This window comes from Mixophyes fleayi, chromosome 3 (assembly GCF_038048845.1).
Source record: "Mixophyes fleayi isolate aMixFle1 chromosome 3, aMixFle1.hap1, whole genome shotgun sequence".
In the NCBI taxonomy this organism is placed as follows: Eukaryota; Metazoa; Chordata; class Amphibia; order Anura; family Limnodynastidae; genus Mixophyes; species Mixophyes fleayi.
Window position 1 is genome coordinate 13,941,239 of NC_134404.1, and position 16,396 is coordinate 13,957,634.

General features: G+C 41.8%; 1 protein-coding gene across 3 annotated transcripts in view; it reads right to left on the reverse strand.

The window, feature by feature from the left end:
• The window catches only part of KCNK3 (potassium two pore domain channel subfamily K member 3), a 94,959-nt gene extending 78,577 nt beyond the window's left edge, over nt 1-16,382 (reverse strand). For all 3 annotated transcript variants that reach the window (XR_012689512.1, XR_012689511.1, XM_075201134.1), the window contains exon 1: nt 15,951-16,382. Coding sequence is in view for 1 of the 3 variants with exons in the window: in XM_075201134.1 (XP_075057235.1) it covers nt 15,951-16,233 (283 nt within the window). In the remaining 2 variants the exon portion in view is untranslated. The remainder of the gene's footprint in view (nt 1-15,950) is intronic.
• Between the last annotated feature and the right edge of the window lie 14 nt (nt 16,383-16,396).

A 16,396-nucleotide genomic window follows, 5' to 3' on the forward strand; every position in this document is an offset into this window, starting at 1 on the left:
ATTAGGTAATTCTTTTAATTCCCCCATTGTTTGCTCTTTTACTCACAAATCCCAATGCTTGCCAAAATATTTTTCTTTCTCTCTTTTCATGGCATTATCTTTAGGACTATATCATCCCTCACCTATCCTGCAACACAAACCTCTGTCCACGTTGCCCCTTCATTACTTCACTCACCTCTAGTTAACACTCATGAACTCTTTTCCAATTTAAATTCAACAGTTAGAACAGCCTCACCCTGCCGCCAGAAACTAAAAGGACACACATCTTACAATCATCTTACCTACTGCTTCTATTAGCTGGTGATATATCACCTAATCCAGGTCCCCCTCAATTCTCCCACACACATATATCTGAACACTACAGAAATCCAGCAAACCTTAAACGCATCACCTGTCTCCCCTCTCTTCTAAAGTCCTTTAAATGTGCCCTTTGGAATGCACGTTCTGTTTGTAACAAACTTACCTCCATTTATGATCTCTTCCTCTCAAACAACCTCAACCTTCTAGCAATAACAGAAACATGGCTCACGCAGTCAGACACTGTCTCACCTGCTGCCCTTTCACATTCTCTATGCGTGCTGCTGTCATCTGTTGCCCCCCTGGACCACATCAACAATTTCTTGAACACTTCTCTGCATGGCTCCCTCGATTCTTATCCTCTGACATCCCCACCATCATCATGGTTGATTTAAACATCCCTATTGCTAACCCACGTTCCAATGCTGCTTCCAAGATACTCTCTCTAACCTCCTCACTTGACCTCTCCCAGTGGATTGAATCCGCTACTCATCAGGATGGCCACTGTCTTGATATAATTTTCTGTAGACTATGCTCAGTTTCTGATTTCCTCAACACCCCTTTCCCCTCTCAGATCATCACCTTATTAGCTACTCGCTCACCCCCAGTTCTTTATCCTCCCCAGTGTCAAACTTTTCCAAGCCTCCTCACAACTACAGGAATATCAACTCACAACTACAGGAATATAAACTCTATTGATCTTAAACAGTTTTCCACCTCTCTCCAACACCTTCTCTCCCCAATTTCTACATTCTCCTCTCCTGATTGGACAGTGCCTCATTTTCACCAAACCCTATCAACTGCCCTTGATCAAGTGGCTCCAGCGACACCACATACTCTGCATAGACTTCGTTGCCAACCGTGGCACACTACAGTAACACGAAATCGACAAAAACTTTCTGGAAATGCAGAACGTCACTGGCGTAAATCTTGTACCTCTAGGGCCTGATTCATTAAGGAACTTAAGTTAAGAAGTTTCTTATTTAAGTCTCCTGGACAAAACCATGTTACAATGCAAGGGGTGAAAATTTGTATTCTGTTTTGCACATGAGTTAAATACAGACTGTGTTTTCATGTAGCACACAAATACTTGATAGCTTATTTGTACACTGACATGTAAAGTTGATATTTGTGTGCTACATGAGAAAACAGTCAGTATTTAACTTATGTGCAAAACGAAAAACTAATTTTCACCCAGGGAAAGAAGTTCGAATCCTCCATAGGGAGAGAAAACTACTATTTGCTGTAAGTGAACTAAAGTTGACATCTGCGGTAAATGTATGAAAGTCCGATTTTTGCAAGTCGCCCCCCGCTGTTTGTTTGCCAGTTGGATAATAGGTCCTTCCACATGTAGAGGGACTATCAAATGTATTAGTTAGAGCCAGACAGGCCATGATATATTTTGATGTTTCATTTTGTATTTCATCTTTAATAAAACTAGCTGAGGCTAGTAGTACTATAGCACTGGACTGCTGTGAGTCTTTATAGCTGCTGCGGGGAAGTGCTTCATCTACCCCAGGTGCACTAGTCTTGTGACTCTTCTCATGTTCCTCAAACCAGTCCTGAACAATGATTGCAGTGTGGCAGGGAGCATTATCCTGCTGAAAGAGGCCACTGCCATCTGGGAATACTGTTGCCATGAAGGGGTGTACTTGGTCTGCAGCAACATCTAGGTAGGTGGTACATGTCAAAGTAACATCCACATGAATGCCAGGTCCCAAGGTTTCTCACCAGAACGTTGCCCAGAGCATCACACTGCCTCCGCCAGCTTTCCGCCTTCTTCTTTGAGACAATTCCTATGCTATTTTATTATTTAAATATGTTGCTGAAAGCCTTAACATTTGCTTTGAGTCCCATTATGCATCTCCCCCCATCTTCACCAGCCACACAGTGATTGGTGTTTGGTATTAGCCATTTACCAGGATAGTGGGAGTTATCCACACTATGATTGGTGAGTGTTTGGAAATATCCACCAATCAGAGTGCAGGATGATGTCACATGGTGAGGGGAATCAAATAAGGGTACATGTAAATAGAAAACAGCACAGTATATACATATAAATATATATATATATATATATATATATATATATATATATATATATATATACATATATAGAGGGTCATTATTGAGAAATACTTTACTGGAAGCTAATTAGTGCAGTATAATTTAGTATAGCAATGTACGATAATGTTACCTTAACTATAATAGCAATAAAAAGACTGTTATTGGAATAGTTTCTTCCTGAGGCAGGAGATACAGTTTAATCTAATATGTTTACTGGCAATAAAATATAATTTTGTTTTGTATAAAACACGCACAGTACAAAACCCAGCAAATGATAATTAATGATTGCAGCGCATGTTTGCTGATTTAACACGGGAACAATTTTATAGGGTTGTTGAAATTTATAAGAAAAATGATACACAAACGATGTGAAACTATAATAACTGTATATGGTTTGTAGAAATGTTTTCATGAGTAATATAACATTTGGTTGCGGTGTATAAAGATATATTTAGAAAGACTAATTTGGCCACATTGCTAGTATTGAATCACTAATTAATCTAATTGTAGTCTGTAGACAATAATATAACTTTAACCTTGTTCATTTTAGATAACCGGCATTTAGGTGATTTTTTTTTCATTCCGCCTGTCTAGGGTTGAAACACAATATTCCTAAAACAGCGAGGAGGACGATATAGTAATACTGTCTTCTCCTCTTACTAGAAGCAATACCCCCCTAAACCAAATGTCTAGATAGTGCCTTTATCAATCACCCCCATTCAGCATGGTTTCCCTTCATTCATTGTGGTCCCACCAGCATTCCTCCCCACTATAATCATATATCCTGTAGAATTGTACTCTATAATAAATTATATCCCCCTGTAATTATGTATCTCCTCTTGTAATCATATCTGCTCCCCCTGTAATTTTATACAGCTACTACCGGTAACAATTTTTCCTCCTGTAGCCACTGATCTCCCAATAGCATTATCACCTGTAGCAATGAATCCCCTTATAGCAATACCCCCTGTAGCTATTAATCCACTGTAATATTACCCCCTGTAGCCATTATTCTCCTGGTATCATTATCCCCCAATCCCAGCAGCCACTGATCCCCCTGTAGCATTATCCCCTGTAGCCACTGATCCCCCTGTAGCATTATCCCCTGTAGCCACTGATCCCCCTGTATCATTATCCCCTGTAGCCACTGATCCCCCTGTAGCATTATCCCCTGTAGCCACTGATTTCCCTGTAGCATTATCCCCTGTAGCCACTGATCCCCCTATAGCATTATCCCCTGTAGCCACTGATCCTCTTGTAGCATTATCCCCTGTAGCCATCGATCCCCCTCCAGCATTATCCCCTGTAGCCATCGATCCCCCTCCAGTATTATCCCCTCTGTAGCCATTCAACCCCTGTAGCATTATCCCCTGTAGCCACTGATCCCCCTGTAGCATTATCCCCTGTAGCCATTGATCTCCCTGTAGCATTATCACCTGTAGCCACTGATCCCCCTGTAGCATTATCCCCTGTAGTCATTGATCTCCCTCTAGTATTATATCCTGTAGCCACTGATTCCCCTGTAGCATTATCTCCTGTAGCCATTGATCCCCCTGTAGCATTATCCCCTGTAGCCACTCATTCCCCTCTACTATTATCCCCTGTAGCCACTGATCCCCCTGTAGCATTATCCCCTGTAGTCACTGATCCCGCTGCAGCATTATCCCCTGTAGCCACTGATCCCCCTGCAGCATTATCCCCTGTAGCCACTGATCCCCCTGTAGCATTATCACCTGTAGCCACTGATCCCCCTGTAGCATTATCCCCTGTAGTCACTGATCCTCTTGTAGCATTATCCCCTTTAGCCATTGATCCCCCTGTAGCATTATCCCCTGTAGCCACTCATTCCCCTCTACCATTATCCCCTGTAGCCACTGATCCCCCTGTAGCATTATTCCCTGTAGCCACTGATCCCGCTGCAGCATTATCCCCTGTAGCCACTGATCCCCCTGCAGCATTATCCCCTGTAGCCACTGATCCCCCTGTAGCATTATCACCTGTAGCCACTGATCCCCCTGTAGCATTATCCCCTGTAGTCACTGATCCTCTTGTAGCATTATCCCCTGTAGCCATCGATCCCCCTCCAGCATTATCCCCTGTAGCCATCGATCCCCCTCCAGTATTATCCCCTGTAGCCATTCATCCCCCTGTAGCATTATCCCCTGTAGCCATTCATCCCCCTGTAGCATTATCTTCCACCTCTGTAGCAGCATCCTCCCCCTGTGGCCACTGATTCATCCCTGAAATCATTCCCTGGTAGCAAGGCATTCTGGGACACACAAAAGACATCGCAGATCACTCTGTTGCATCTGGTGCTACTTACATAATCAGTTCTGCAAACATGTTGGACGTAAGAAGTTGAGTAATGGCTTAAGCATTACATAAGGTTTAAGTAAGAGATGTGACTCTGCCAATTTGCATAGAAGGTTGCTATTCAACTAAGTTATTTTTGAACATAGTTGTCCATTAGGTAAGTGCATGAATTGCCATTATTCTTGTAATTACACAATGGTCACTATATTTTTATTTCTTTGTTTTATCACATCACTGGAAGTAGAGAATCTTTTTGTATCACGGCTGCATTTCCCCATACCGAGATAAGTGCACGCTACTTCACTACATATATTAGATCATTTCAAACAGTGTGTGTGTATTTATTCTGTTTTTCCTGCTCTTAGTCCCCTGCGGAGGAGATAAGATTCATCGCGCCAGGGGGGAGAGACTCTCAATATAAGACTCACCTTGTCTACAACAAACATGCGTTGGGAGGAAGAGAATATATCTTACACTTCATTTCATACAGGATCAATTTCACAGGGTCACACGGTGAGCATAAATTATCATGGATAAATATAGTTCACACAGCGTGCACTATTATGTTATTTTCTTTACTAATGTATATGTTCCAATGACAAAGGGGTTATACATGCAAGAAGATCATCTTTACACTTTTATGGGGCTCAGTTCTCACCGGTAGGGGAATACGAACATGACACAAATTATTATATTAGAATATATCAGTATAATACACACTAAATATTTCTCCTGCTTTTCTGCCTTCCACCTGCACCTGATTTTACAATTTAACGAAATCTTTCAGCGCCGGGAGCACCCATTAAATGCTTTTCTAAATACCCAGAGCTGTTCAACACAAGACACTGGGTCTGATTCATTAGCGCACGCATACTGACCGCAATGTGCAAAGATACGTTATGACTACGGGCGTAGGTGCCCTCTGCTCTACTACAAAGGACACTGCAGGATACGTCCAATACTTATGGGGAATATAAACTCTCAAAAGAACGCACAGAAAATTATAATAACTATACAAATAATGTTCCATGTTAATAAGATTTTTTTTTAAAGTTTTTTCCATGAAATACATTTATTATGATGTAATTAATGGCTACTGTACATAAAATACATTTTTACAGTTGCTCCTGATTGCAAACACATGTTCTAGCATGCACACACATGTTCTAGCATGCAAACACATGTTCTAGCATGCATACACAGTAATTGGCGGTTAGACAAGACCAGTAGCTGGTGCAAGTGATACGTACAATATACAAGGACCTTTGAGATGCCCAGAGCTTGAATCAGACGCTGCTACGTGCACTCGAGATTGGCACGCCCTCACTGTACAGTGCCAAACGCCCCTACCCCTCCCCGTTCTCTCCCCAAAATCATAGGCTGTAGTAAGCGCCCTTTGCGCTCGAAGATGAATTAAATGTTGCTGCGTTCTGTGGCATAATGGTCTGTTTCTGGGCCTGCGCAGAGTAATTGTGTGGATTATACTCACACAATCGTCATTAACGTCCCTTATTGAATAGCACAGAGGGTGTTCGAAGTAGCTCACCGGGTGGCCATGGTTCTCTCTTTGGCTCTCTCCCTGTAACTAAAGCTTGTGTTCTCTGCAACGTCGCATCAAGCAAAATGATTAAACTGCAAATCCATTCATAGTGGTCAATAAGTGTTATAGGACAGTTTCTATAGAGCTATGGATAGATTTAGTCCCCCAACGTCGACTAGCTCTTGGCACTGGGGGCCCAGGAGAGATGGCACATTTTGATGACACATGGTGCCATAATTAATTACCGAAAGCTTCACTAAGGAGGGGCTGTAAGTTAACTCTTTAACTGTATGGTATCAACCATGAGATACAATCTTTTTTGTCTTATTGTCTTCATAATACTTGTTTTACTTCTGTTCACACAACATTCACGCGCACCCAGACAGCACAGGAAAGAGGCCAAAACCAGGAGAAAGTGAATGTTTTCTGCAGCCGTCTCCAGGAGAACGTGGCAGCAACATTGTCTTAGACTTACTGACACTGAGCTGTGTTTTATGACCTTCCTTAGAGGCCTTAAAGGGAGCAGTGGATTGAAGTGTCCGCAGACATCTCCGCCCCTCGCAATAATTTCCATCTTTATAAAGTACAGACTTGTTCTCTGATGAGGGTCCTGCCGCTCTGTCCCCCCATCAGCTGTCAGACACAGCAATGAAAGATTAGATGTATTTTATTGTCTGTTTCTCAGTACTGTGACTGTGTATCTGGGCAGATTAACTGTACCTGTAAACTAATTAACTCTGCTTATTGTGTGACTGTGATGCAATGGACGGTAAGGAAGTCTAACAAGGTGCGTTGCTGGTAGCGAGATTTTCCATTGAGCAATGCTAACACGTTGTTAAGGGTCATTTAGGCACTGGAGAGAATTGATTGACAGGTCAATGACTTTTCTTATTATGTAAGATCCAGCACCTATTTTTGCAGGTAAGAATATAGCAAAGTATGAGAAGATATTCTGGTGGACTTCTGTCAGTGGAGATTGTATATTCATCATCATCATCATCATTTATTTATATAGCGCCACTAATTCCGCAGCGCTGTACAGAGAACTCACTCGCATCAGTCCCTGCCCCATTGGAGCTTACAGTCTAAATTCCCTAATATAGACACACAAACAGAAAGAAACAGACAGACAGAGACTAGGGTCAATTTTTTTTAAGCAGCCAATTAAACTACCAGTATGTTTTTGGCGTGTGGGAGGAAACCGGAGCACCCGGAGGAAACCCACGCAAACACGGGGAGAACATACAAACTCCACACAGATAAGGCCATAGTCGGGAATCAAACTCATAACCCCAGTGCTGTGAGGCAGAAGTTCTAACCACTGAGCCACCGTGCTGCCCATTCAGAGGGGCGTTCTCAGTTTAGTGGGTGTCTCTAGAGTGGTTTGAGCCTTGCCACTCAACTTGACTTTTACACGTTCTCCGGTCAGTAGACATCAGCTATTTTTTTTTCAATAAGAGGCCTCTGTCACCCTCCAGGAATGATTCATAAGGGGAAGTTCATTCCTATGCAAGCAAATATCAATGCAACTGAAACATAATAATACACAAACTTGACACGTAAAATAAAAACAGCCCCAATGTCCGCTCGCCCCCGATGCCTCTCTTATGACCTAATAGGACTTTAATGTGATGTTTCTTATTTTGCTGCTATCCAAAGTCTGCAGCTCTGCACACGATCATACGCAGAGAACAGGAATGGAACATACAGCTGTGTGTGCACATGGGGGCAAAATAAGAGGTATATTAGGCTGTAAGACCAGAGCTTTGCACTCACACTGCTGGTGAATGTAGGAAGAGTAATGAGCACGGACAAAGCACTTTCATAGGTGAGGGATCTAACGAGGCCGACCAGAGAGGATTTAACCAGATCATCATCAATTTACATAGCGCCACTAATTCCGCAGCACTGTACAGAGAACTCACTCACATCAGTCCCTGCCCCATTGGGGCTTACAGTTTAAATTTCTTAACACATTTACACTAGGGTCAATTTACTGGCAGCCATTTAACCTACCAGTATGTTTTTAGATTGTGGGAGGAAACCGGAGCACCCAGAGGAAACCCACGCAAACACGGGGAGAACATACAAACTCCACACAGATAAGGCCATGGTCGGGAATTAAACTCATGACCCAAGTGCTGTAAAGCAGAGGTGCTAACCACTAAGCCACCGTCCCATTGTAAGAGACAGATAACGTCATCCTGAAATGAGCTTTTCGCAGGTTAATAAATGAGCCAGTGCTACTGTCCCCACAGAGGTCTATAGGGACAGCGCTAAGCTCGGTTAACGGGTTAAGGTCGGAGAAGTTTCGGATTCCTCGCATGTTAACCCTTTCTTAAAAAGCAAAAATGCAGTGAAAGAACCTTTCACTGGCATTTACACATTTTGCTTCTTCACCAGTTGTTAAATAAACCCCTTAAACTGGTTCCATTAATCAGTGACATTATTGACACCACCTCGTATAAATTGAATTTTGCGAATATTCCCCCAACCTAATGTTTACCTTGGTATCACAGAAAGCACCCAAGTGACTTTCCAGAATGAATATAGTTCCAGTCTCTAAGACATGTATCATAGGTGTTGAGAAACTGCTGTTTCCTTGCTCAGAATGGTTTACTAATATGGTCTGTACCTCATACTGCTGTTAATTATTTATAGACTTAACAGTAATCAATACAGGTGGTCAGACAAAAACAGCCTTTTACAGGAAAGAGGCCGTAAACATTCACGTATTACAATGTGATTCAACATCTACCACATCCCGAAATGTAACCATGTCCTTCTATGGCGTATTATTTCCAGGTAATTACAGGCCTGAAGCTTCCAGGCTAATTAAGATCTGTGCGTGAGGGTTACAAAGGTAGCCTAATATTTTCTTCATAGATCTAGTTACCTTGTTCATATGTATTGTGACACATGGGAGGGACAACGCTTACAAATGTAGATGGCTATATAAAGAAACATACAGTATCATGTTATTGCCTCCTGGGAGAAAGTCATGCAGGTTGGGTAGCTCGTCTCAGTCTCGGGAGATTCAAGCGCTCTTCCAGAATGTACAGATTAACTAGGACACCAGAACATTGTGACGCGTCCTCTTTAGATGTCTTTGGTGGCAGATCCACTGGCATAAGTGTGTCAGGAACAGTGGTTGGAATTTCACACATGACAGTGCCACAGGTGTATCAAGAATGGACAACCACCCAAATGGCATACAGCCGATGGTCGTCTTGTGATTATAAACAAACAAGCCAGAGAACTAACAGATGAGTAAAACAGTCCATAGAATATCACAATGTCTCATCACACACATGGTATGGCAGCCGTCTACTCTACCAAGGTCAACTCCTGTCAGTGTAATACAGAACGGTGTCATTGCAGTGGGCTAAGGAAGACAGACACTGTGCATTTGGAAGACCGTGGCCTCATAAACCACTTTTTAAGATATATCTCCTTGATGCATGTACGAAGATATATTCAACCCATTAGTTGTTGGAAACATAAGTTTCAATACTGTAGTAAGATGGTGCTGGATAAATATTGTGGTTGTGTTTTTATAGCACAGAATGAGTCTATGATCATGAACAACTCATGCCACACTATTAATGGGCGGCTCATAGTTGTCTATCTTTTTTTCTGCTTCAAGTTCATGCACACATAGACACACACATACACTGGCACACACACAGACACACACACACATACACTGGCACACGCACAGACACACACACTGACACGGACACACACATACACTGGCACACACAGGCACATACACCGACACACAAACATACACTGATATAGACACACACACTGATACACACAAGTGAACATTCAGTTCTTGAAGTTGATGTGTTGGAAGCAGGAAAAATGGGCAAGTGTAAGGATCTGAGCGACGCTGACAAGGGCCAAATTGTGATCACTTGATGACTGATTCAGAGCATCTCCAAAGCGGCAGGAGTTTTTGGGGTGTTCCCGGTATGCAGTGGTTAGTACCTACCAAAAGTGGCCCAAGGAAGGACAACCAGCAAACCTGTCATTGATGCACACGGGGAACGAAGGCTAGCTTGTCTGGTCCCAACCCACAGATGAGCTTCTGTAGCACAAATTGCTGAAAAAGTTAATGCTGGCTATGAAGGGTGTCAGTACACACTGTGCATCACAGCTTGCTGCGTAGTCGCAGATCGGTCAGAGTGCCCTTGCTGACCCCTGTCCACCTATAATGGACATGTGAGCACCAGAACTGGACCATGGAACAATGGAAGAAGGTGGCCTGGTCTGATGAAACACATAATTTGGATGGCCCAGTGGGTGTGCATCGTTGACCTGGGGAAGAGATGGCACTAGGATGCACTATGGGAAGAAGGCAGCCGGTTGAGGCAGTGTGATGTTCTGGGCAATGTTCTGCTGGGAAACCTTGTGTCCTGGCATTCATGTGTATGTTACTTTGACACATACCACCTACCTAAACATTGTTACTGACCAAGTACACCCCTTTATGGCAACAGTATCCCCTGATGGCAGTGACCTCTTTCAGCATGAGAATGCGCCCTGCCACACTGCAAACATTGTTCAGGACAGGTGTGATGACGAGTTCAAGATGTTGACTTGGCCTCCAAATTCCCCAAATCTCCGTCCGATCGACCATCTGTGGGATGAGCTGGAAAAACAACTCCGAGCCATGGAGACCCCATCTCACAACTTACAGAACTGCTACTAACGTCTTGGTACCAAATACCACAGGACACCTTCAGAGGTCTTGTGGAGTCCATGCCTCCACAGGGCAGAGCTGTTTTGGCAGTGCGAGGGAACCTACACAATAATAGACAGGTGGTTTTAATGTTGTGTCTGATCCGTGTATAGAAAATGTAAAATGTGGTATTACTATTTACTTTAGTTCTGGCCCTTTGAGCAATAAATAATTTGTTTAAAAACAATACAAAGATGGTGGCTTGATAACAGTTGTTTCAGTCAAGGTTCCTTCAAACTAATCTTTTTAAAATGGAATAAGTGTGAGTGTGACTGATAACTAAGGACTACAATACACACTTAATGAGTGCACTAGATAACTCCGGGCTCCTAACAATACTTAGTAAACACTGACATCAATGAATGTGTGGATATCCATTAGGATCATCGACACCTAGACTTTATAAACACTTTATAACTAACTGTAACTATAGACTTTATAACTAACAAAGAAGATATGTAACATCATATAGCGTTATTATTACCATTTGCGCTGCTATTATTGGGGAAAGCAGCTGTGTTATCAGTCACAAAGTTACACATACACTAATATTTGTCCTCACTAATGTCTATTGATTGCTTCGCATTTGTGTTCTATTGTTTGATAAGAAGAGTTAAATGTATTAGCTATAAACAACTACAGGATAAAGACCAGCTAGTAAAGCCTATGCTTAGGTCCCTGAGTCACTGAGGTCATCAGGCTACACGGACAGTACGTTTATACCCACGTGTACACGGACAGTACATGTATACACACGTGTATACACACGTGTACAAGCCTCACGCTGAGAGACGGAAAATCGGTTTGGGCACTTTTGTGTTTCTGGTTTGTGTTTTGCAGAGAGGAACAAAAAGATGTCATTTATAGACTGGGGAATGACAAAAGATATCGAATGGTAACAGGAAGCAGCAAAATCAGACACGAACATTGCTCACGATGGGACTATTACTATAGTCACTGATTTGGTTTGTTGGGGAAAATGATGACAAATTGGTGCGTTTGCTGATCTCTACTAATACTCTGTTCCCCCTAAATCACACACAGTTATCTCACATCTGCATTAATGTACTTACAAAGCCTAAATGTAAAATACAAGTCATCTTCTATAAAACAGTCACCAATAAAAGACCAAATGAAGGTGCTGTTTGATATTAATACACCAAAGGTTGTGTTTTACATTGCTGAATAATAAAAATTAAATCACTAAGGAGCTGACCAAAAAATTGGTCGCAAATTGGTCTTCTCCAGTCGTCAGGATGTGCAAATGCCGTGTACGTGAAAGTCTACATAGGCCCATTATCTATGTTGGCATGAGCAGGGCGAATTTGTACACTTTACACTATGTAAAGTGACCTAACTCTGCAGCAGTCCCTGAGTGTTTATTACTAAACTAAATATGTTAGGCGTTTCTCTTAGACAGTAAGCAGAGAATGACTGACAGATTGACATACTTGGTTTGTAGCCATGCTCTGTCTGGATTGGTGGATTCATAAAAAATGGGCAGTGATGTCACAGAAGCTCAAATGACTGCATTCTCAGGTTTTAGACCTGTATGAGATCCCAGTGTTCTAAGTATGTGAGAGCAGCTTCAGTTGCCTCTAGTGGAGTGGGGTGATGACAATTTACCATTCAACGGGGCTGCAGTGGAACATCATAATAACCAGATAAGAATTACCCCGGACTACTTTGGATCTCAGGCCACTTCTTCTTAAGAGATGAGTTTGAAAAATAATACATTCTAATGTCTAATCAATAAAATGAGTATTAGAATAATAATTTCATTATATTTTGTGTTGGGTAAAACAATTGCAACACAAGGTAACATTTTAAACTTAAAAATGTAATGATATAGTCTACAAAAAACACTGCAGCTGAAGCCTGATCAGGGAGCAGCCGGAATCCTGAATATCTGGTTCTAGATGGAAAAATTATATTACATTAAACAAATTGATTTGAAAATGCTAATTCATGTTCTATTGATAATACAGCCAGATTGGTAAGTTTTTCTTGTATTAATGTGGATCTGAGACGGTTATTAATGTGTGAGTCTGCTGAACCCCCCAGTCTACATTACCAATGCTGAGTGCAGAGCGCAAAATAATCTAAAAGTACTGCGAGGTCTGAAACACAGTTCGCAGCTTCATTTACTGGTTCTCCGTCAAAAGTGTTAACGGGAGACTTTTACTCTGTGTCCTTAGTGCTCTCACAAGGTGGGGGTCACTTCTGCCCCATTCTGAACATGATAGTCAAAGGCAACCACCAGGGTTAGCATGTAGCCCCCTTTATCAAAAGTTTCTTCATAATGTAAGTTCTTGCCAAAATAGCCACGGCACCCCGAGACCAACAAATCCAAAAATGTATCCCTCCTCGTCACCTCCTGCGGGCGACGATGATGGTTACACTGAACATTTAAAAAGTATATTTTAATGTTTGAAAATATTTATTTTCAAAGCCTAAGACTATTCTTTCCTTTACCCCGGATATATGACACAACTAAATCTGCCTCTCTGACCTGGTTACAATATTATCTAGAGAGCAGCTTCGTAAAACAAAACTCTGATGATATAAAGAAAGGGCTGAAAAACACAGATAAAGCAATGCGGTTAGTAAAAGCTGCAGGGTGGCGCAGACGAACGGATAAATACAGGTCATCTTCAGATGGAATAACCCTATTCAAAGGTTAGTGTTTTATAAGTTACTAGTCCCACAATTTGTAAAGGGTTTTCAATCTAGATTTATAGACCAAGCGATATGAATATTGAGAAATGCAAATGGGCAAATGATATGATGTCCCTTACTGTCACAGCCAATCAATAACTGTCAGTCTATTCAAAGAACAAAGACCACACAATCACCTGACCAATAGATTTAAAGGAACCAATATCCATCTTGACCTCAGACCTCCACCCTATAGAGTGTACCCCCTCAGCCACATACAGAAGAGGCAGCCATTTCATTGGCTAAACCAATATCCAGCCCATCAATTTACTAGGGACTTGTATCACCATTTAGTGCCTCACGACTCAGCGATGACTCTAGCTCTTAGCGATTTGATTGGCTGCATTCAAATGACAAAATGGCTGCCTCCATTGTTTACAAGAGATGCAAATCCGCTTAAAAGATCTTTTATACCTCATTTATTTTCTTTAGAAGTTAACAAATAGCCACAGAATTCAGCTACCATTAACCTGAGCACAGGATGTTGTGATTTTGTATTATACATTTAACGACCCTTCATCTGGGTACATGAATCAACACAAGAAAAACAACATTGAGGAAATGTTTTGTCACCTCTTGATAAATAACAAATGTTCACACAACTCTGAAGCGTGAAAACTCCAAGAGCTGTCAGCACATATTAAATTTTCGAGGTAGTTTATAACTGCAGTGAGGATTTTACCCTCTGATGCGAATAGGACTAAATTGTGGAATATTTAATATTCATTTTCAAGTCATTAACAATTCTCCAGAACACAAACTATATAATGAGTAAAAGAAATTCACCAACTAAAATATTTCAGTCAGGGAGGTGAGAGGAAAACATATTCTGGACCTGAAACAAAGAAAATGACTTAATGCTCTAAAATATCAATTTTACAGAACATATTTCAGGACACAAACATCTCTAAAGTATATTTGTACATGTACTATTTATCAGTTAAAATAGTTTTTTGTTTTTTTTTTACAAATAAATCTATTTACATTTTAAACTGAAAGTTTTGGGTTATTCATACTTAGCGTTGCAGAACATTGATCCGTCCCAAACTCCCCTGCCAGATACATACTGATATATTCTACCAAACATGCCATATATCACAGCCAGCGATAGATATAAATTAGATTTATCGTCACCACTTACTCCCTGAACATCTGCAGATCTTAAAGAAACATTATGCTGTAAAGAAAACTACCAGAAACTCAAGTGTTGCTTGTGACCAAATATTTGCACCATCGCATGTCACAGAACACTGCTTTTTGTGCATAATTAAGAGGGACTATAGTATAGTATAATAACTATATTCAGGATACACCCACAGGATTTCATGCTCTAGACATATATGTTGCATTTACTGAGTATTTTAATTGTAGCCCTGTCCTATGCAACTAAATTATAGGTTGAATGTAGCAGTAAAGCTTTGCTTGTAACTTAATCTGCAAATGAATGGTGTGCTGATAAATTGTGGATTGCTTGTGAATAAATGAATGATGTAACAGCTGAAACAATCAAAGAGGAAGTAACAATGCACAGAAAGTCTATCAGAACAACCCTAGGGAACCACAAGTACCACAAGCTGGCAATGCATGCTGGGACTTGTAGTTGCACCAAAGCTGAAAGAGCCACAGTTTGCCTGGTAATGTCCCTTTTTACTTGAAGGTTGTGGCTCCAGCTTCTATGTGAACATCTTGTGTGTCCCAAAATAGATGTCATACATCATGTGCAACAGTGGCCCGTGGGCTTTCTCTGTAACATGATTTCTATTTTCTCTCTGTAATCACACTCAGCTTCTCAGCTGAAAGCCCTTTTTCCTAATGTGTTACACTGCGCTGAAATCTGCTAGAAAACCTTCCTAAATATAGCAGGACTAGTATTCCTCAATCAGAGCCTTGTACATTGTTATTAGCTGTGCATATAACCACCGTTATTTACATACACGCTGGACATGCAATGACCAGAGACATCTGCACCAAAGTGATCAGAAAGCATGTAACATACTGTGTCACCCATGTAGCACACAGGACATGTCACTAATGCCATGATCACATTGTATGGATCTGCAGACTGGAAGTCACAGGGGTACTGGAAGTTCTCTGCAAGCTGTCAATGAACTGGATGAGATTTGTGGTGAGCAGGACACATATAAGAAGGTAAATGACACAACTAGTGAATTTGACGTGCATTAAAGTTCTAGGGAACATGCTGCTGACACAACGGTGCGTTATGGGGATGCAACAGTTAAAATGAGCTTTTGGAAGCAGGTTTCCTACCTATAGTGGTGATCACAGTGATTGCAAAATAAAAGGAGCCGGCGAAGGTCCACTGCACCCCGGCTTTGTGAGGTTTGAGTTTGATGACCACCCACTCCAGCTCCTTGTAGTTCTCCTCCGTTAGGTTATACTTGTTCCGTAACTCATTCCTCTTGTCCTCCAGCTTCTTCTTCTCAGTGGTCTCCTCATCTGACTCCAGGACATCAAAGACAGCGGCTCCCACCAGCAGGTAGGTGAAGGTGCAGATGATGAGGGCTAAGGTCCTGACGTTTTGCCTCTTCATGGTGCGACTGTGGGGGTCTCAGGGGCTTCCTGTGGGTGTGTGGTGGACCCCCAGGTCATGGCTGCACCAAAGGTCCATGGAGGTCTCCTCTGCTGGGCTTCCTGGTAGAGGCTACTGAGGTGGCTGCTGCTGGCACTGAGTGCGCTTCTCAGGGAGCTGTCCT